The 23,284-nt window shown below is 43.6% G+C and overlaps 1 protein-coding gene and 1 pseudogene across 11 annotated transcripts in view; one reads left to right on the plus strand and one right to left on the minus strand.

Annotated features, from left to right (window-relative positions):
* Positions 1-5,382: 5,382 nt before the first annotated feature.
* Positions 5,383-23,284, minus strand: part of LOC148523547 (retinol dehydrogenase 16-like) — a 60,618-nt gene continuing 42,716 nt past the window's right edge. Inside the window, exons 2-5 of one of the 11 annotated variants that reach the window (XM_088473172.1) lie at positions 11,184-11,442; positions 8,978-9,138; positions 5,709-5,740; positions 5,383-5,547 (exon numbers count right to left, since the gene is read on the minus strand). In XM_088473172.1, the coding sequence (XP_088329298.1) occupies positions 5,383-5,547; positions 5,709-5,740; positions 8,978-9,138; positions 11,184-11,442 (617 nt within the window). The other 10 variants (XM_088473167.1, XM_088473173.1, XM_088473168.1 and 7 more) reach the window with 10 other exon arrangements.
* LOC148523548 (uncharacterized) lies at positions 18,090-18,779 on the plus strand (annotated as a pseudogene).

Below are 23,284 nucleotides of genomic sequence, written 5' to 3' on the forward strand. Positions count from 1 at the left end.
ATACAAACAGAGGAATCAGAGCAGGCTTTCCTTAATCTTAAGGATAGTCTGACAAAAGCACCTGCATTGGGAATACCTGACTATGAAAAACATTTTGATTTGTATTGTACGGAAGCCGATGGTTGTGCAGCAGGTGTCCTCACACAAAAACATGGTGATGCCAGTAGGCCCATAGCATACTACAGTGCACAATTGGACACTGTGGCAAGATCACTCCCAACGTGTTTAAGAAGTGTAGCAGCAACCGCTGTATTGGTCACTAAGAGTGAGGATGTGGTACTAGGCCATGCTCTGCTGAACTCTGCCCAAACCAGACACGTCTCTTCAGCTAGATTTACCAAGTGGGAACCAGCTCTAATAGCCCCTGCAAACATCACTGTTAGATGATGCAGTACATTAAATCCAGCAACATATTTACCATATGTGCAACATGATGCACAAAGGGTGGAGGGAGATGGGTTGCTAGCGGGAAGTGAGTTCAGCGGACATAGTGATGCACATGATTGTATGGAATATCTGAACCAGACCTTTACTGCATGACTTGACATATGTGATACACCTTTAGAGAATGTGGATGTGACATTTTACACGGACAGTAGTTGTCATAGACAAACAGACACAGGTGAATTATGTACAGGTTATGCTGTTGTAAATGACACAGACATCATAGAAGCTGAACCCCTTGGTCCTCCTCACTCAGCCCAGGTGGCGGAGTTAGTAGCACTAAAAAGAGCGTGTGAATTGGCAGCAGGCAGACCTCCTAACATTTACACTGACTTTAAGTATGTGTACGGAGTGATACATGATTTCGGAGCTCTATGGCGTCTGAGAAATTTTTTGACAACAGCAGGCACACCAGTTGCACATTCCAGACATATAAAACAATTACTAAAAGCAATTCAACTGCCCAAAATGGTGGCAGTAATTAAGTGTAAAGCCCATACATGTGAGGATGATTCGGTGTTACTGGGCAACAACAGAGCAGAATGCAAAATGGGCAGCATTTATGTCTTTTCAAACAATTGATATGCTGAAATTAATTGAGATGCAAAATTTGTGTTCTATCCAGGAAAAATCAGTCTGAAAGTCCAAAGGATGTGGGCAATAGTCCTCTGGACTCTGGAGGGACGGACAAGGTAAGCCAGTAGCTCCCAAGGCATACTACCCCAGCCTGGCTGAGGCAGTGCACGGTCTGACTCATTTGGGAAAGCAAGGTATGTGCAAATTGGTGAGAGCATACTGGTGCGCAGCAGGGTTTTCTTCTCAAGCGGAAAAGAGAGCAATGTCCTGTCTGACCTGCTTGAGGAAAAACATTGGGAAAATGATCCCTACCGAACTATCCCACATTCCACTGACTGACGAACCTTTCCAGGTAATACAAATTGATTTCATCTAATTACCACCTTGCAGGAATCTCAAGTATGTATTAGTGTGTACTAACGTGTTTTCCAATTGGGTTGAGGAATACCCAGCAGCCACTAATACTGCTGCGTTTACTGCCAAGAAAATTGTACAGGAGTTTGTATGCAGATACGGTATCCCTAAAATTATCGAGTGTGACAGGGGTACTCATGTCACAGGTGATGTTTTCAAAATATGTGTAAACTGATGGGTATTAATAGTCGACTTCACACCCCCTACCGACCGCAAGCCAGTGCCAAGGTAGAGAGGATGAACGGGACTATTAAAAATAAACTAAGTAAAATCATGGCAGAGAGTGGACTAAGATAGCCAGAAGCATTACCGTTGGTCCTACATAGCATAAGGACCACTCCTAGACCCCCTCTAAATCTGTCCCATTTGATTATAAGTCCACAGGAAGACTTGAAGGGTAACAACAAAGTAACTGTAAGGTATTTTATATCAATGAGTAAACAGTTAAAACAGCAACAGCAGAAACTGAAATTGTTGTCACATGATATGCCTGAAACTAACTGTCATGATGTTGAACTTGGAGAATATGTTATGATCAGAAATTTCTTACATTCAGATTGTTTGACTGATCATTGGGAGGGTCCATATCAGGTGTTGCTGATGAGTACCACATCTTTGAAGGTGGCCGAGAGAGATACCTGGGTCCATTCCACTCACTGCAAAAAGGTCAGAAACAAGAGAAAAAAACGGTGGAGAAACAAGGCGGAGACAAGGCTGATAACATGGACCTGTCGATCGTGAGCTTGTTTCGGGAGGATTAAAAGGTTGTAGTGCGATACCTGAGATAAAGAAATTTACAGGTCCTTGCTGCGTCGATGGACTAGTCTGCTGTGTTCATTTTCATATTCTCTTCCAGAGTTTCCATCATCCTAGTTTGTTCGGGGATATCTGGTTTCTGTGATGGGGGACCGATAGAGGAGATGGGAGCTGATGGCAGTGCTGATGGAGTGGAGTCAAGAGGAGGAGTGCTATGCCAATCAGGGGAGTGTCTGACCAATCTTAGTACTGTAATTGTTAAGAGGTCTGCTATTTTGGATACACGGGGACAGTGTGAAGGTCTGTCATCTGAGGATTATTGTATGTGTGAGTTCTGTGGGTCTGTAATTGATGAGAGATGCATCCAGCATTGTCAACCTAAGTATAATCAGTATTTGGGTGGGTATCCTTTAGAGGATTATCACACGATGGTGGGCAAAATTCTGAACCAAACCGACTGTTAGGTGTGCTCTCACGTGCCCCAGGGACAGCATAATGTAGGATTGGTTGCATTCCCAATAAATATCTCTGAAATTTTACAATTGCCAAAAGGGAAGACACTGGATGGAAAATTTCTTAATACCAAACCACCTCATTTTAAACTCCACCAGTACTAAGAAGATAAAACACTTTTATGTTTAAACATCACCAACTCCAATGACCCAGGATGTTGGGAGGTGACTGGTAATAATCAGATGATGACCTTCTCACAAAGAGCTGACAGTGAGCCTATGAATTATGGACTACTACGCAAAAGTAGGTCAGGTGGAAGGCACTTCTGGTATAAATATACACTGAGTAACACCAAAGAAATGGTTGGTAGAATACCAGAAGGGTACTGTGCAAAGGTTATACAATCAGAAACATGTATTCACCAGATGGGAGAACCTGAGATAGGGTTATTTGCAAGAGAAATGTGTTTAATGATAATGATGCATACTATTCCTTATGTTCTCCTTGATGATGTATATTTTATATGTGGAAGGAAAGCGTATAAATGGCTTTCTACAAGTTCTGAAGGTTTGTGTTACCTGGGAAGAGCAGTCCCAGAGGTTATGACCCTCACACATGTTGAAATGCTTGGTATTCATAAAAACGTACCATCGCCATATCTTCACACACAGTATGAATTCAGAGGCAAAAAGAAATATGATACCTGGTGATGTGCATAAAGCCACACAGTTAATTAGTGAGACAACTGAATTTCAAGTTTTAGTAGCATTGGATCCCACCAGGATCGCTCGGGGTACACTAAATTTTAGATATATCCAAGATCTTGCTAAATTGATAGATAATATCACCGAGATGTATGATGACACCTTCAGGTATACAGGTAGGGAATTGCAAGCGTACAAGAAAGAATTGGTGCAACACAGACTAGTGTTAAATTATTTAACAGCTGTCACTGGAGGGTATTGTGTAACTTTGGCCACCCAATTTGGAATAAAGTGTTGCACTTATGTCACAAATTATACCAGCGACCCCAAGGAGGTGATAGACCAGAAGATGGATGAAATTCTGCAGCTAAAATGGGAGTTTCAAAAGAACCATAATGCTTCAGTGGCTGAAGTAGAGAAGAAGGTAGAGGAATGGGTTTCATGGTTGAACCCAGGGAAATGGTTCTCAGGTCTAGGACAGTGGGTCCAGGAAATGATTGCAAGCATAGGTAAACTCCTGATCCTCATACTGGTTGTCATCATAGTAATTGGCATATGTGTCAAGTGTGTTCCTACTGTGTTGAAGTGTGGAAGATGTAAAAATAAGGTAAACCGAAAGAATGAAATTATGATGATGGTCAGTAATGGCAATATGAATACTGAGGTAAATGTAGAAAAGCATTACAACCCTGAACTAGGAAATACCATTGTATAATGTATTATGTTTAGACATGCATAAAATGTATTATTAAAATGTTATTCTAATACACCTCAAATAATGTAAGTCCCTATCTCCCCCACAAGACTTCCTTTATAGGATAGGTGCATCCCTACATCTCTCCCATGATCTTCCAAGATCTGCAGTATGCTTATAATGGTAGTTTTATGTCCCCTAGAGACCCATTATTGATGGATTAAGAACCACCTTGTGCCATCCCATAATATAACATTAAATAGTATGTCAAAATGTAAGCCTAAAAAATTAAATGTAAGATCAGTGTATGATAGCATGTTGGTTGCTATCAAAGGGTGGACTGTTGAAGCTGGATAATTGGCTGAGACAGAATCAGTTTAAAATTAGATTGGAACGACGCATCTTGCGAATGGCCACAAGACACCATCTTAAAAATGAGATTTGCACGACGCCATTTTGCGAATGGCCGCCCAGCGCCATTTTAGAGAAACTCACACTTAAGTACATACAGAGATGCTATTATTAGCATCATGCGATTGCATATTTCACCATACCCCATACACACATTAAAAATACGCACATTAGCGAATGCATAATACCCCGCGTACGGATGCTGTTTATTAGCTTCATGCGTACGCATCTTCCCTTAGTTAAAAGTCCTCACTACATAAATCTAACTAGCGTCTTTTCCCAAACCCCTAATACTTACACACTGCACACTCACATAAAAGGTTCCATAGCTTCAAAGTGTAATATTCAAGGTTTATTCATTTATTACTAATGTTGTGAAATAAATACTATTTGATATCTATGGTTTAGTACATGAAAAGCAAACCATGTTTGGTGTTGTACTGATCTACTCTGTCTCAACAGCTTTCTGGTGTCATCGGTGAGAAGATCGCAACATGCGTTCGCAGCTTATGGACTGTAGAGAGTTAAAACACTAAAATTTACTATGTAATGTTAGCAGCTTAGATTTGCATGTGAAGAAATAATAGTTTTGTAGCAAAAAGAAAGAGCGAAATATTATTGTTATTGCCTATATTTATTTTATACATAACAGGTTAATTTCAATATTTTTGACAATTACAGTAGGTACACTTTGACATGTAGTTTTCAACTGTCAATATAAGATAAACCTGGTGACTTCTATCCAAATAAAAGAAAGCACTATGGGGCACATTCGTGTCTGCGACTTCTGACGGTCACACATCTGCGACTTTATGCAAATGCCACTACCTGGTGTACAGCCGTGCATCTGACTGTGCAGAGAGGAACCCCAGATTACATTTCATATATGGGGTCAGGGCATTAGGGGCCTCTTTTAATATGCATTGTGTGTTATAATGCTCTTTTAAGTATGAAATCCGCCAATACAGTTGGACAGTAGGAAAGAGGTAGGAAGAACAGTTTGGCATCCCAGCCAGCAGAGTAGCGTGTCTGTGGGTAGGCAGCGGTCAGAGCATGTTCTATACAATCTGTGACCAGGTGAAGTTTCGAGCTTGCCTTTGAAATGCCAGAAAGAAAGTTCTTGGAATCTGTGTAAACATAGAGTAATAAAAATGGGAAATCAGAATAGTGATTCATAAAAATGATTTTCAGATGTTGGTGTTTGTCTATACTTACAGTAGTTATGTATTTCATCCTGGAACAATGTCATATAACACAAGTGAACAAAGCCTATACAAGAGCAAGACATCTGTACAAGGTGCTCCATGCATTTGGTAAACTACAGCTAAGACTGCAACCAAAATAACATGTAAAGTATATGCTCACCTCACTCAGCCGCAGTTTCTTAATTATAGTACATCCTCCTAAATAGTGCTGCGGTTAAATAGTCTCTTCTAATTGCTTAGAGAAACCACGGTACAGCGCTTCCCTCCAAACATGTGTCATACAGATGTGTCCACATTAGTGGCGGATCCAGAGGTGGGGCTGTAGCACAGTCCAAAATTAAAATACAGGAGCCACACCAGTGAGTCCCAGCTGGCCACCTCTGGAGCATCCACTGTTCCACATACATCTAGCCTCCTTGCGCGTTAAACAGCCCTTCTAGATGTGCCATGCTGTGGTGCGATTCCATAAGGCCAAGTATCTTTTTGTGCAGCGTATTCCCTTACAATGCATCTTATTCACAAAGCAGATGTTCGCACACAGAATATAGGCATGCTGCATATCATTTTTATCGGCATCAGCAGCTTGTGTGTCTTCTTCACATCACTTTGCGAATAAGACGCATTTTAATGGTAAAAGTCGCACGAAAAGACACTCGGTGTTACCAATTCACACGGCGCTCATGCGTTATATGTAACGCGCCTTGTAGCGCACGGATGATAGATGTATGTGGACACATCTGTACATTCAGCATAAGCAGGTTTAAAATCCATGTGCAGCAGTAAATGTGTGATGTGGAAAACCTGTGAGCTCTCAGTATAAATGCTGTTTTGAGACATCATGTCCCACTTATACACTATTACAACTGCTTATATTGCATGTGTTAACACACGGATTTATAAATTGAGATGGGGTTAAGAAGTATTCTCAAATGTTGCTGCTTCTGATGGGCACCAGAGTGGCTTGAATCATTCCTTGTCAAATATAGGTTAGAGACAGGAATATGACTTATATTATGCTTCAATATAAAAAGATTTAGGGACCTATTTATGTTTGCCATGCTAATCACCAGCAGTGACGTTGGTGTACAAGAGTCCACTGTGCGCCATCTCCCGGTGGTGCTCCGGGACTCCAGTGACGGAGGTGCGTCGATGACAGCGCAACCTAAAAATCCCAGCTGAATGCACTAAAGCCCCTTAAGCGGCTTGTCCATTCGTCTCCTGTATAATTCCCATAGTGAGAGAAATGTGCCCAGTGTCTCCTTCATAATAGAGACAGCTTGGAGGTTATGACACTTTTATATAACCACTGCTGAGTACATTAAGCATATAGCATTAACCCTGCATGTGCCAAGTGTATCTTCTGCTATATACATCTGCATTGGTGTGGATTGATAAATACACAGTAACTAGATAGACATAGACAAATCAATAGATAGACACCACAAGGTAGAAAGTGAATGGTCGACATGGACAAAAGTTTGACAGGGTCAAAAGATTTACATATAAATGATTGCCTTGGACTTAGGTCGACAGGGTCAAAAGGTCAACATGTAAATGGATGACAAGGAGTTAGGTCATCGGGGTCAAAAGGTTGAAAGAGTCAAATAGTTGACAGGGTCAAAAGGTCGACATGCAAATGGTCGACATGCTTTTTTTTTTTCTTCTTTACCCTAATCCTAGCCCTCTCCCTAGTGCCTAGCCCTAGCCATTCCATTGTGCCTATCCCTAACCCTCCTTCCAATGCCTAACCCTAACTGTCCTCTTCTGCAGCTTAACATTAACCCTGCACCAAGTATCTAACCCTAATCCTAAACCTAACCCTAAAAATCACAAGCTGCCAGGACCCTGCCAGGCTGCGGTAAGCTTCAGCTACCGCTACCTGGGCAAAGGAGCAACTATCGCGACCATTGGTCGTGATGGTGTTCTCAGGCTGAGACCTCAGTCACAGTGCTCGGAGTGCATTGCATATGTAGCAAGGAGGTATCTGTTTCCTACAGACACCTCCTGCTGTGTTAGCATTTTAGATGGACGGAACTGCACAGCCGCTTGTGTGCAGCTCTGCAATTCACCATCACCGAAAAGGCCCATAGTACAAATGTCGGGGAGAGATTCAAAGACCCTGCTGTTTCTGCAGCATTTTAGGGAAATTAAATTAATACATGGGCAAATTAGTGTTGGTGGATGATATAATTAAATGAGCTGGTAGAGATTGTGCATGTAGTGCTGTAAAATTTATTGCAGTGAGGATTTTAAAGTAATGTTTTAACCTTTTCTGCCACACACATTGTAGTTGTTTTGCAGAACTGAAAAGTCTATCTGCACAGACGTGCTGCCCAAAAGAAGAAAGCAAGTGTGCACAGGTGTATTTGGAACGTACTGTACAGCAAAATAAGCTCCCCCGAGGGTATGCAGTCACGATGCCGACGGTCTAAATGCCGACCGTCGGCATCCTGACTGTCTAATCCCGACTGTCTAATCACGACAGGCATCGAAATCCCGACGCCTGTCATTTTATCTACACTGGGAGCCTGACGCCTGGTATCCCGATCGAAGGTAAGCCGGGCACCGGGTGCGTACAGCCGCGCGGGGGGGGGGTTAGGTTAGGGGCTCCCGTGGGGACAGGGTTAGGCACCCCTTGGGAGGGTTAGGGTTAGGCTCCCCCCGGGAGACTTAGGTTTAGACTGCGATGAAGGGGGGGTTAGGTTTAGGCACTTACAGCGGGGGTTAGGGTTAGGCACTTGGGGTGGAGGTTAGGGTTAGGCACCCCTAATGGAGGGTTTGGGGGGGTAGGTTAGTTAGTACTTACCTTAGCTGCTGTCGGGATCTTCACTGGTGATGGTTTTCCGTCGTCAGGATTTTAACCACCCGGCGGTATTTGATACCGATCCCCTAAGGGTATGACTAAAAGTGAAGAGAGTACGCAAGTTTTATGGTTCGCAAATTACAGTGGGTGCATGACACTACTGGGCCAGATCGAGAATATTTATCCTCTTCACAAATTCTATTAAAAAAATTTCTAACATTGGCAACCAGGGCCACCAAAAAGGGAAAGGGAATGGGTGGTCATCCAGAACTCTATATTGGCTCAGAACTGCAGGGGAGGTATAACCACCCATCTCTGATGGTGCAACCACAATTTTCTGTGCATGTGCACCCACACCATAGTAACGTAGTCCATGACAGGTAGTAGCCACACCCGCCCCCCTGCCCACTCCTTTCACCACAGGGGGCAAGTACTGGGGCCAGCCCAATGTCTTGGCAGCATTAGTGGCAACACCAAAAATTTGAATCATCAGGACATGCATGTAAATGACACTTACAGGTTTCATAATTTTGCCCGTAAATTCTGGGGATATCTTCTGGGATCTTCTTCCAAAAATCTTTTAGTTTTATTTCTATTGCATCTGAATTGCTCATTGCTGTTTTGAAATAACCAGGCTCCACGACGCAGACCTTCACACCAAATCTGGAAATCTCGCGGCTGAAAATACAGATATACTTGAAAAATTGCTGTAATACTCATGGCTTTAATAGGGACCTCTATCCATATTATTCTTTCATTTATTTCCCAAGCTACTTGTAATTAATGTTTGTAATACCTTGAAATGACAAATGACAAATTAAATGCATTTTTAAACAACTCAACCTGTCTGCAACAGAATAATGCAGAACCTCTTGAAGACAGTTTGGCTTTCCCCAAAGGCTTCCTTCACGTGCTCAGATATATTATGGAATTTGTCAATCCTTTACCTGTTCAACACACAAGGGGAGATGTAGGAAACCTATGACAGAGATAAAGTGAAAAAGTTGAAGTTGCATTCAGCAATCAGCTTCTGTCATTTATCTAGAACAGTCTATAAAATGATTGGTTACTGTAAGTGTCTTCTCCACTTTATCTCTCTCGAAAGTTTGATACCTTTCTCCCACAATGTGATATTGCAGTGGATATTGGACTCAACATCTGTCTATATGGTCCCAAAAAGTTCCCACCACAATTCATCTGGAAGTTGGTAATGTGGTCAGAAGATGACCTGTCAGCCCATGTGCACCACTATCAGGCCCCAATAATGTCAGATAAGAGATGGCATACTTGGTCCATGCTCTAATTGTCCTGATGAGACAGAATATGGCCACATATGCATCCGACTAAATTGGACACTGATCCTCACACAGGACTGGTCAGTCTGTGGCTGCCTTCAATGCTGCAGAGAAAGTGATCAAGTCATGTTTTCACTAAGGGGAAGCAAAACAAATATAAAAAAATATGTAGATGGTAATCATCAAATATAAGAGAAAAGGTGCCCTCTCCGCAAGAAAACAATATACAATAGTCTAGTGAAACTGAAGGCTGCTGGCACAGGGAACTACCAACATCCCAAAGATAAAAACCTCAAACACACAAGAGAAGGGAAGTGATAGTGTCAAACTAATTACTCTTAAATATAATTAATAAAGTATGTAAATGCTGCATATGGTATTACATTAACTAGCCTGGACACCTTATTGGTATGGAGAAACTTCATTGTTATTTGCAATTAAATTTCAGCACGCACTGAAGGGTATATTTACCAAGGTTTTTAGAAGTGGAGATGTTGCCCATAGCAACCAATAAGATTCTACTTAACATTTATCTAGCACCTTATAGAAGATAATAGCTAGAATCTAATTGGTTGCTATGGGCAACATCTCCACTTCTAAAAACCTGCACTTTAGTAAATATACCCTGTATCATATGGAGTGCTTCCACTTGCATATTGCAGGCAGCAACATCGCAGTGCAAGTGTATCCCCATCGCCGATGGTGCAACCAATGTGTGGCCTATGGTGCGTCATAAGACGCACAGCACTGCAGCTGGCTGCGGCATTAGCATAAAGATGCAGTCGCGCTGCAGCAAAAGCGTGCAGCTCTAAATCAGGCCCTAAGAGTCTTTACCTCTGCACAATATGAGAGGATTGGAAGGATCCAGCCATCCTAACAACAAGAGCACCAATGGTGAGAGAACCACACGTTTACACAGTTTGGAAATGGGAACATTTTGTTTAGAAGTCTGGGATTCCTCACTGACTGTTCCCTCTCAACATTCTGGTGCCGCTGCATCCACATTTGACTTAATTGTCTATATTAATATTTAGACTGTGGCCATAAGCCAATTTATGATTATGCCATCTTAAGATCTCTGATGCTGAATGCTTTGTTCAATTGTGAGATTTTATATATTCTCTAATACAAAGGTTGCAATCTGATTTTTTTTTCTTTACTAGCACTGTTAGTGTATATATTACAATAAATTATTATAAATTACATTAAGTGAGTAAACTGTTTATTAAATAACCATTCTTTTCTGACAACTCCCACACTGCAGATTACTTTTTGTTTCTTTAATTGCTGTTCTACAAGTAGTGGAAACAAATTCCATTAATATGGACAACACTACTTCCTCTACACAATTATTTACATAACACTATTCATAAATGTTTCTCTTTATATAATCTTGATGCATATTTTGCAAAGAATTAAATTGCTTACCGGAGACTGTCTGAGAATGCCTCCACTCCGAATTTAGATAAACAGTATCCTCCACCAAAGGCAGATAATCTCCCAGCAATACTTGATATGTTGACCACTCTTCCCCGGGCTCTCCGGACCATGGGCAGCATCTTTATTGTAACATCTATAAGTCCCAGCAAATTCACATTCAAAATTTTGAAATAATCCTCTTTAGTCAACCATTCAGCGGGAGCAGAAGGGAAAGCAATCCCAGCATTATTCACCAAGCTCCAAAGGCCTGTTGAAAAAATAGTGGAGATTAGAGATGCTGCAAGATATATGTAATGTATAGTATATGGGAGATGGACATTATCAAGTGGAGAAAGATTCTATGATCTGACAAGTTCAAGATATACCTTTTTGAACACAAATCTAGGTACTATGTAGGAGCTGGATGACAACTTTTAGCCCCAGATAGTCTAACCTACTGTACTGTATGTGCCACTGCCAGTGGCTATATATAGGGCATTGTGGAAGAATTAAGCTAGGTTGCATTGGTGAGCCACTAAATCTGTACTGTAATGGTGGGATCCACCCAAACAAGTTTGAAAAGGGGTGTGACCACACCTATCTGCTGCCTAGAGGATACAGCTCAGATGGATTTGTAGCAGCCAAACCAGGCCAGAAGGCTCATTGCCATACCTGCAAGAAGCAGGCAGGACTCTATAACGTATGGAGTTGTGCACAGACTAGCTGCTCTTCATAGTTAGGGTTGAAGAAGTGAGGTAGTGCCCTGAATGGGGGTAGGTTGTTTTCTGCTGCTGTACTGTATGTTGACGATATTAAAGCATGGTTTTGTTTGTTTGAACCCTGTTAACCTGTATGGTGACCCTTATTTGTGCACCCAAATACTGCACCACTGACCACTCAACTGAGCAACATATCCCAAAATGTTACATTATGGTGGAGAATTCTCTTGCAATTGATATCTATGCAGAAATATGTGCTTTGCAGCAGCAGCTTAAAATCATAGACGCTTTCAGCACAGCAGTTGCTAGAGACAACAGGAATCACCCACATGAGCCCTGGAAGATAGTGAGTGACAAAAAAGCCTGTTGTGAAGTGTTGTTAAACAGAAAGATTTGTCTGCAGGTGCTGCTGAAAATAAAAGCAAGTGTTTGTGAAGCAACAGTATGTAGTCAGGGAAGGGGTTATTAGTGGAAAACTCAAGTGTATTTCTGCTGAAGAAAACAAGTGTTTTAATCTTCCTCATTAGCGTTGGCAGAGGGGTATCTATAATGGATGCAGGGTGTCCCCGGGAAAGTAGGCGCTGGCGCCATTTTCATGGAGACCCGCGCATGTGCTGTAGATTCTGGCATGAAGCCAGAATCTACAGCGCTCAGTGGAGCTGAGCCACTGTCAGAGAGGAGGCTGCACACGGACTGTCAGAGAGGAGGCTGCACACGGACCCCCTCCTCTCTTAAAACGCCCCTGAGAGTTGGGTTTGGTCCAGAGCAAGGAGTTTAACTCTTTCAAGATGCTGTGTTGCAAAGTGAGTGTCACAGCACCGCTGAATCCAGGTCCCTCTTACCTGGTCCGGCGACGCTGGGGTCTGGGCTGGCCAGGGACAGTGGGCGGGAGATCCTCAGAGCCCGCTGTCAGCTATTCTCCCTCTCCTCCTCCGGCGGCTGTGTGCAGGTGGCCGCGGCGTCCATAGGAGTGCGCGCGCCGCTCTGCAGAGGATATAGGGGTCTATTTACTAAGCAGTGTTAGGAGACAGAGTGAAAAGTGATAAGAAAGTGATAAGGTGCCAGCCAGAGCCAGATTAAGGTCTGAGGGGGCCCTTGGGCAACAAACTTGTGGGGGCCCCTTATGCAATGTCCCCAATAGCACCCAGAACCTGGGTGCACCACATGTTGAAGATACGCATGTGTATATATATATATATATATATATATATATATATATATATGTGTAAAATGGTGTTTTTAAACAAATGTCAATGTGTTCAAATGTGGCCAATGTTGTATCTACAGTATCTTTATAGTGTTTTTATGGTGCCCCACCCCTGTGTTATTGCTCTATGGGACTACCCCTCCAATGGGGGAAATATGGACTCTTCCAGTCAGCAGGAGGTCACATGATGCAGAACCTCCTAGAACCAGCTGCAGGTGGCTGAGGGGGACAGTTAAGTCGGTTACAGAGCAGTGCGAAGGGAGCTTAGCAAAAGGGCAGACCTGCGCTGTGGAGGTTACCTCAGCGTGTGTGTGTCCCGGCTGTCAGTGAGGGCAGCAGCACAGTGCAGTGACTTCAGAGCCGAAGGCGGACTCAGGCGGAGCTGAGAACCAAAGCCGCCCCCCCCTCTGTAACTTGTTCCAGTTAAAAAGGCAGACCTGGAGGTGCAGCTGTCAGAGAGGAGAGGCAGCCCCAAGCTCCCCCTCTCAGTATCTGACAGCCCATCAAGGAGGGGAGAACGGCAGCTGCGTGAGGTGGGCAGACTGGTTGCTGCTAGAAGAGTCCTCTGACAAAGGTAATGCTACACCCCTGTCAGCTGCAGTATGGTACATTCCGGCTGAAGACTGAGAACGGCCCCTGCGCGGTGCAGTGAAGTGGTGAGCACACTGATTGGTGTCTGCCAGAGCAAAGGTAATCGTGAAACTGAAAGTGTACACACCCCCCCAGCCTATATACCGCTGATAGCTCCGGAGCCGACAGGAGAGAGTGAGCAGCTACATAGATAAGAGTGAAAGTTGCAGCAGCCCCTCTGTAGTGAAGGACAGATTGAGAGGTGATTCTGACTACAGTGTAGCCAGTGAGTCGTGGATTGAAATACACCCTTACAGTGCATGACATATGGATTAATCAAAACATCATTCACAGCCAAAGTATTCAACTTCCATAGATTACTCAGTGGCAGGAAGCCTTAGACGATGTAAATGTAAGAGATAGATGAAGGAGTGGGTGTAAAGTGAGACTTGTTATCATTAAGCCAACTTATTATTTAGCCAGTCCGACTCAACATACGGAGAGAGATATTAGAGTAACTGTACATGGCTATTTGCTGGATCAGTGTCCGGATTTATAACCAGCCAGTTATTATATGGTGACAGTGAAGCTTGACAACAGTTACAGTTTACAAATACAATATTACCCTAACTGGTAAAAGGCAGGAGCTCCGATAAGCAGACAATAGTTTTGTGCAAACAAATTAAAACCAGAACTAAATGCCATTAACAACTAACAATCTAGTCAGAGGCAATCAAAGGAGAAAGGATTGTGCACCACCGTGGTTAAAACCTAGGTTAGGACTGTGAGACTTCAAATACTGTATTAGTGATTCCTTATACTGCAGTATAAAAATAGCTAGAAGGGTTTAATGTCAAAGTGGTATTATAAATTGGTAAAATTAATTAATTGAGTTCCTTGTAAACATAGGGATATAAATATATTTTTGAATTTTAAAGTTACACATGTAAGGGTATAGAAATATGTGTTTCAATATATCATCTTATTTTCTAAAAATGTGGCCTAGCAGAGTCGACTATGGAAATGTTCCTGCTAAATAAAGTTTATGGTTTTGTCAAAATTGTATTCGAAATTCCTGACCAAGTTGTGTGAAGTTTAAGTGTTATTTGGGGAGCTTGCCTCTCTGAAAACGTAATTGGAGAGAACCTTTGTATATCCACCACCTGAGGATAACGAACTGGGTAAGCCACCAGGTATAGTGGGTTTGAGTTGTTACATTTTTTGGCGTCATGAACAGGATCCAGTCAGAGTCCAAAGCAAGCGTTACCCCTATCTAATACAAGATGTCACACAGGGAACAACAGATGGGTCAGGGGGAGGAACCTGATAGAGGGAGTCCCATAATGCATACTGTTGCCCCCATTATGATGCCCTATTATTTTGGGTCTCCATGGCTTCCCAGCTACTCAGGAGAATTGCATACAGCAGGAGTGGCTGAATTCAAAGAATTCAAAGCAAAACTTCAGGCCATGTTCAGATTGTACCCAGTCAGTGAGCCACAGAAAGTGGAAATATTAATTGGACAATTGAAGGGTCTTGCCCTGCGTGAGGCAAATTCTTGGCCACAGAGTCAGAAAAGGACTGCTGAGGATATATTGGAAAGACTGGAGAACATCTTTGATTCACGAACATTGTCGAAGCTAAAAATACATTTTTATGCAAGAAAGCAGCAACCAAGTGAGTCGCTACGGGAGTTCGCTCTTGGCTTACAGGAAGCCATGCAGGCCATTAAGACTTGCAAGCCAGGTGAAATGATTAAGGAAGATGAAACACTCGTCAGTCAATTTATAGAGTGAGTCTATGGGGACCAGATGAGAACTCAGCTCAAAATTATTCATTTCCAAAACCCAACTAGTAGTTTCCTAGAGTTCAAGGAGACTGCAATTAAAATTCTGGGAGCCAATTCCAGTTATATGCAAACCACTGCTTCTTCAGATTTGGCACCGTTCACAACGAAGACGTTCTCCCCGTAATTACCAACAACATGAGCCATATCATGAATATGGTGATGAGCCTGAAGAAGTGGAAAGTGAGACAGTGCTGCAGAGTCGGCAGAACGTAATGGGGCCAAAACCTTTGCCAGAACCTGAAAGCGAAGCTAGAGCGGAGGACCCCTTCTCAGGTGAATTGCTTCAATCAGAAAAATTCTAGGGCCATTGAACAAGAGACAGACACTGAAGGGGTGATCCACATGGCCACGGAAAAAGATTCGGAACTTCCTGAAACCAATTGTTCAGATGTAGCTACACGGAAGTTTGAACCTGATATCCCTACCAATACTCCTAGTCCAGCTAAGGAAACAGTGAGAAGCCTTTTCCCAGCTTGGTACCATCCAGATCACGAGTTCACCACGATAAGCTCTCAAGAGGTAGCAGCAATTCTGAAAAAGGCATGTACCAAACCAACAAAGAGACGCAAAGGGAACTCGATCCATTAGATACGGGCAATAGTGTCCAGAAACAATTGTAACTGCTTGAAAGTATTAAATTAAATTAAATTGTTACTTGTAAAGTTATTGTTGGTAACATCTGTGACTAAGTGATGTTGCTACAAATGTAGCTAAAAGTTTTTGAGTGTAAATATAGTTTGCTGAAATTCATTAAGAGAAACCGATGTATGGGGACATGTATCATTCTAGCGGGGAGGAATGTGATACCCCTAAAGTGTGTATGGTTGAAACTGTGCACCACAATGATATGTTTGCTGCCAGTTTATATATATATGTGTTGGCCCGCTCACACAGGGGAACATGGTGCAGCCTGCCTCTCTGGGCTGTGGGAGCTGAGAGGCGCGCGGCATGGGACACTGGAAAAGAGCCGCAGGAGAGGGGGGAGAATGGCCCCAGGAGAAGCCCAGCATGTTAATGGGCTAAAGCGGCGCATGCAGGCGGCGGGAAGAGGACCTGCACGCGACCGCTACTACAAAAAGGACTTGCGCAGAGGCTGCCGGGGGAGTGCCTGTGGTGAGAGGAGCGGATCGGGAGCACTGCACTGACCGGAGGGGCAGAGAGAGAGAGCTGCCCCTGACGTGAGGAGAGCGGGACTTACCGGTGCCCGCGGTGAGGTCTCATTGCGGCCAGAAGGTGTCAGCTGGGACTCAGCCAGCCGGAGAGCTGTGGGGACGCTGCCGGCGGAGAGCAGCATCAGTAGGGGCCGCCCACCAGCCTTCCCCCTTAATGTGACTGTAGAGTCCGGAGCTCTGAAGGGACTGGATGGCAGAGAAGAAGTGAGGTGGAGCTCTATGCCGGGTGTTTCCTACAATCCGCACTGATCGGGAGGCGGATCGGGGGAGTTGAGCCTAGGCGGAGCCTCTCAGACTGGCCTGCCCTTCGGTGTGCAGAAGAGCAGTGAGTACCAAAAACGCCCCTTCTCTTACAACCCACCCTTCTGATAGCGAGTGCAGGGAGTGCAGGGACGGACACAAGCAAGTTTGGGGAGGTCTTACAGCGCCCCTCTAAAGAAGTAGTCAGCTAAGGCCCTGTATAAGACACCACTCCTCAACTCATTACCGGGTGTAGATGTTAAAATGCAGCCTTTTGGACACACATATGTTTTGCTGAAATGGTTGCAGTATAAGTGAGGAGTCAGCCTGAACAACGGTATTATACCGCAGCAAAACTCTCTCTGGAATATCATATTAGTAACCAAAGTATAGAGCAAGAAGAGCAGGAGAGCCAGGATTAGTGACCAGGAAGAATTGTATTTAAGTTCTTAACTGACAGATTCATGTAAGCTTCTAGCGAGGCTCCCTGTAAGTTGCAAGCATACGGAGACTGAGCTATACACTTGTTCTTCAAATACAATAAACTTTAATGCAGCCTGCAGAACCACTAGGATTATAATTACTGTGATTTATATCCCGGGCACCGTTTGCAAACACTATGATAAACAGACACTTTTTTTGCATGAAGAGGTAAAGAAGTACTTTTATTAGTTTTGTGCACAAAGTTATAGGAGGTTATATTTTATGTATTATTGGTATCGCATCCTGGTATTTTACTGTATGCATGTCTATTGCTTAACCCTTCTTTCAGCAGTCAGGTCTGTGGTTCCAGAGTTCCAGTTATAATAAAATATACGGATCTCAGCGTACTTTCCTGTCTCAAAGTGTGTGTATACAAATTGCATTGTATATTGCTGAAGTATATTTCTGATGAAGAAGTTGTCATTTAGCCTAATTAATATTGTTGAATAAATGTACCAATTGTTTTACCCATTATTGCCTGTATCTATTTGGTAACATTCCGGAAGAGCCCAAGGACATCCAGAGACAGAGTACTTGGTAAGGAAAAAAAACCCAACTCAATACTCCGAGAATAGTTCCGAGAACAGTACACCCTTAGGCGGGGTGTCACATTTGGCGTCCACGAACAGGATCCAGTCAGAGTCCAAAGCAAGCGTTACCCCTATCTAATACAAGATGTCACACAGGGAACAACAGATTGGTCAGGAGGAGGAACCTGATAGAGGGAGTCCCATAATGCATACTGTTGCCCCCATTATGATGCCCTATTATTTTGAGTCTCCATGGCTTCCCAGCTACTCAGGAGAATTGCATACAGCAGGAGTGGCTGAATTCAAAGAATTCAAAGCAAAACTTCAGACCATGTTCAGATTGTACCCAGTCAGTGAGCCACAGAAAGTGGAAATATTAATTGGACAATTGAAGGGTCTTGCCCTGCGTGAGGCAAATTCTTGGCCACAGAGTCAGAAAAGGACTGCTGAGGATATATTGGAAAGACTGGAGAACATCTTTGATTCACGAACATTGTCGGAGCTAAAAATACATTTTTATGCAAGAAAGCAGCAACCAAGTGAGTCGCTACGGGAGTTCGCTCTTGGCTTACAGGAAGCCATGCAGGCCATTAAGACTTGCAAGCCAGGTGAAATGATTAAGGAAGATGAAACACTCGTCAGTCAATTTATAGAGTGAGTCTATGGGGACCAGATGAGAACTCAGCTCAAAATTATTCATTTCCAAAACCCAACTAGTAGTTTCCTAGAGTTCAAGGAGACTGCAATTAAAATTCTGGGAGCCAATTCCAGTTATATGCAAACCACTGCTTCTTCAGATTTGGCACCGTTCACAACGAAGACGTTCTCCCCGTAATTACCAACAACATGAGCCATATCATGAATATGGTGATGAGCCTGAAGAAGTGGAAAGTGAGACAGTGCTGCAGAGTCGGCAGAACGTAATGGGGCCAAAACCTTTGCCAGAACCTGAAAGCGAAGCTAGAGCGGAGGACCCCTTCTCAGGTGAATTGCTTCAATCAGAAAAATTCTAGGGCCATTGAACAAGAGACAGACACTGAAGGGGTGATCCACATGGCCACGGAAAAAGATTCGGAACTTCCTGAAACCAATTGTTCAGATGTAGCTACACGGAAGTTTGAACCTGATATCCCTACCAATACTCCTAGTCCAGCTAAGGAAACAGTGAGAAGCCTTTTCCCAGCTTGGTACCATCCAGATCACGAGTTCACCACGATAAGCTCTCAAGAGGTAGCAGCAATTCTGAAAAAGGCATGTACCAAACCAACAAAGAGACGCAAAGGGAACTCGATCCATTAGATACGGGCAATAGTGTCCAGAAACAATTGTAACTGCTTGAAAGTATTAAATTAAATTAAATTGTTACTTGTAAAGTTATTGTTGGTAACATCTGTGACTAAGTGATGTTGCTACAAATGTAGCTAAAAGTTTTTGAGTGTAAATATAGTTTGCTGAAATTCATTAAGAGAAACCGATGTATGGGGACATGTATCATTCTAGCGGGGAGGAATGTGATACCCCTAAAGTGTGTATGGTTGAAACTGTGCACCACAATGATATGTTTGCTGCCAGTTTATATATATATGTGTTGGCCCGCTCACACAGGGGAACATGGTGCAGCCTGCCTCTCTGGGCTGTGGGAGCTGAGAGGCGCGCGGCATGGGACACTGGAAAAGAGCCGCAGGAGAGGGGGGAGAATGGCCCCAGGAGAAGCCCAGCATGTTAATGGGCTAAAGCGGCGCATGCAGGCGGCGGGAAGAGGACCTGCACGCGACCGCTACTACAAAAAGGACTTGCGCAGAGGCTGCCGGGGGAGTGCCTGTGGTGAGAGGAGCGGATCGGGAGCACTGCACTGACCGGAGGGGCAGAGAGAGAGAGCTGCCCCTGACGTGAGGAGAGCGGGACTTACCGGTGCCCGCGGTGAGGTCTCATTGCGGCCAGAAGGTGTCAGCTGGGACTCAGCCAGCCGGAGAGCTGTGGGGACGCTGCCGGCGGAGAGCAGCATCAGTAGGGGCCGCCCACCAGCCTTCCCCCTTAATGTGACTGTAGAGTCCGGAGCTCTGAAGGGACTGGATGGCAGAGAAGAAGTGAGGTGGAGCTCTATGCCGGGTGTTTCCTACAATCCGCACTGATCGGGAGGCGGATCGGGGGAGTTGAGCCTAGGCGGAGCCTCTCAGACTGGCCTGCCCTTCGGTGTGCAGAAGAGCAGTGAGTACCAAAAACGCCCCTTCTCTTACAACCCACCCTTCTGATAGCGAGTGCAGGGAGTGCAGGGACGGACACAAGCAAGTTTGGGGAGGTCTTACAGCGCCCCTCTAAAGAAGTAGTCAGCTAAGGCCCTGTATAAGACACCACTCCTCAACTCATTACCGGGTGTAGATGTTAAAATGCAGCCTTTTGGACACACATATGTTTTGCTGAAATGGTTGCAGTATAAGTGAGGAGTCAGCCTGAACAACGGTATTATACCGCAGCAAAACTCTCTCTGGAATATCATATTAGTAACCAAAGTATAGAGCAAGAAGAGCAGGAGAGCCAGGATTAGTGACCAGGAAGAATTGTATTTAAGTTCTTAACTGACAGATTCATGTAAGCTTCTAGCGAGGCTCCCTGTAAGTTGCAAGCATACGGAGACTGAGCTATACACTTGTTCTTCAAATACAATAAACTTTAATGCAGCCTGCAGAACCACTAGGATTATAATTACTGTGATTTATATCCCGGGCACCGTTTGCAAACACTATGATAAACAGACACTTTTTTTGCATGAAGAGGTAAAGAAGTACTTTTATTAGTTTTGTGCACAAAGTTATAGGAGGTTATATTTTATGTATTATTGGTATCGCATCCTGGTATTTTACTGTATGCATGTCTATTGCTTAACCCTTCTTTCAGCAGTCAGGTCTGTGGTTCCAGAGTTCCAGTTATAATAAAATATACGGATCTCAGCGTACTTTCCTGTCTCAAAGTGTGTGTATACAAATTGCATTGTATATTGCTGAAGTATATTTCTGATGAAGAAGTTGTCATTTAGCCTAATTAATATTGTTGAATAAATGTACCAATTGTTTTACCCATTATTGCCTGTATCTATTTGGTAACATTCCGGAAGAGCCCAAGGACATCCAGAGACAGAGTACTTGGTAAGGAAAAAAAACCCAACTCAATACTCCGAGAATAGTTCCGAGAACAGTACACCCTTAGGCGGGGTGTCACATTTGGCGTCCACGAACAGGATCCAGTCAGAGTCCAAAGCAAGCGTTACCCCTATCTAATACAAGATGTCACACAGGGAACAACAGATTGGTCAGGAGGAGGAACCTGATAGAGGGAGTCCCATAATGCATACTGTTGCCCCCATTATGATGCCCTATTATTTTGAGTCTCCATGGCTTCCCAGCTACTCAGGAGAATTGCATACAGCAGGAGTGGCTGAATTCAAAGAATTCAAAGCAAAACTTCAGACCATGTTCAGATTGTACCCAGTCAGTGAGCCACAGAAAGTGGAAATATTAATTGGACAATTGAAGGGTCTTGCCCTGCGTGAGGCAAATTCTTGGCCACAGAGTCAGAAAAGGACTGCTGAGGATATATTGGAAAGACTGGCGAACATCTTTGATTCTCGAACATTGTCGGAGCTAAAAATGCATTTTTATGCAAGAAAGTCGCTACGGGAGTTCGCTCTTGGCTTACAGGAAGCCATGCAGGCCATTAAGACTTGCGAGCCAGGTGAAATGATTAAGGAAGATGAAACACTCGTCAGTCAATTTATAGAGTGAGCCTATGGGGACCAGATGGGAACTCAGCTCAAAATTATTTGTTTCCAAAACCCAACTAGTAGTTTCCTAGAGTTCAAGGAGACTGCAATTAAGATTCTGGGAGCCAATTCCAGTCATATGCAAACCACTGCTTCTTCAGATTTGGCAACGCATCACATCCAATCGTTGGCATCAGTAGATCCCTTAGTTGCCTTGAAGGAACAAATCGCTGATCTTACCCAGGGGATGTCAGACATATGTAGAGAGATAAAGAACTTGAAGGAAACACCTAGAAGGGAAGAGAAAGACTGGCAATCAGAAAGAAGGCCCCTCTATGACAACCAACGGGAAGCAGCTTGGAGTTCTGGACGACAAACTGCGAATAAGTTCGATGAACTGGGTCGGCCAATCTGTAGCCGCTGCCAGAAAAGTGGACTTTTCAAAAGCAACTGTCAACAGTTGGAAAATGTAATCTCAAATCCTGAGGTCGAGGACCAACCCTCAGGAAGAATGGAGAGAATAGGTCCACTCTTGGAGAGAGGTGTGAGTCTCGGTCCAATTTTGCAGAACCAAACAGGAGTTATCCGGATGCTATTTGCAGATGATGTTACACCAGCCTATGCAAGAAAAATTTTAGGCCAAGTTGTGTGGTTCAGTGTACGACGTGGATATGGCTTCATAAATCAGGGAGATGACACCAAGGAAGATGTGTTTGCACGCTACACTGCCATCCAAAAGAGCAATCCTAAAAAGTACTTTAGAAGCATAAAAGGAGGAGAAACTGTTGAGTTTGATGTGATAAATTGAAAAAAGGGTATCAAGGCCATTAATGTGACTGGACCTGGAGGTGTTCCAGTGCAAGGCAGCAAATATGCAGCAAATCGTAATCATTATTGGCGTTATCCATGTCACAAGGGTCATTCACATAACTACCAGCAAAACTACCGATACAGTGGAAGAGGAGAGGAGTCAGAAAAAGTTGAACATGCTAATCCCCATGGCCTTACCGGAGGAGATACTACCCACCATGCTATCTAAGAGGATCATATGGACACAGACAACAATATCCCGATGACTCAGAGCTGAGTGAATTGTTGGAAGCAACCGCTAGTCAAAATGTAGAGGAACAAAGTAAAATGGTACAGAGCCTGCAGGGAGTAGTCAGATCACTACTTCCTCAAGAGTCACTATATCAGAGTAGACCCAGAATGGGTGATGTCCATTCCAGTGTGGTCCACCATAATCATCCAGATTGGTGTGCCACTGATTGTAGAGAAATCATTGAAAAGGTGGCTGACACACCTATTGCCGAGAGGTTGGGATCTCCCAAACAAAATCACTTAGATTCTGTTGTGCAGGAGTTGAAATATGTAATTCCCGAGGAACCTGGTAAGATAGCCAAGAAGCCTGTAATGTCTGTTCTAGCACAGTATGGGGTCCCAGAGGATGAATATACAATTATAGATTCAAGTGAAGTGGCCCGAATTCTGCAAAGAGCAACAAGACCCTCAAAAAAGAGTAACAAAAGGATTTGTACCCATTAGATGAAAACATTACAATCTTTTGAAGTGAATTGGTTGCA

This window comes from Taudactylus pleione, unplaced genomic scaffold (assembly GCF_031769625.1).
Source record: "Taudactylus pleione unplaced genomic scaffold, aTauple2 ptg000130l, whole genome shotgun sequence".
Taxonomy (NCBI): domain Eukaryota; kingdom Metazoa; phylum Chordata; class Amphibia; order Anura; family Myobatrachidae; genus Taudactylus; species Taudactylus pleione.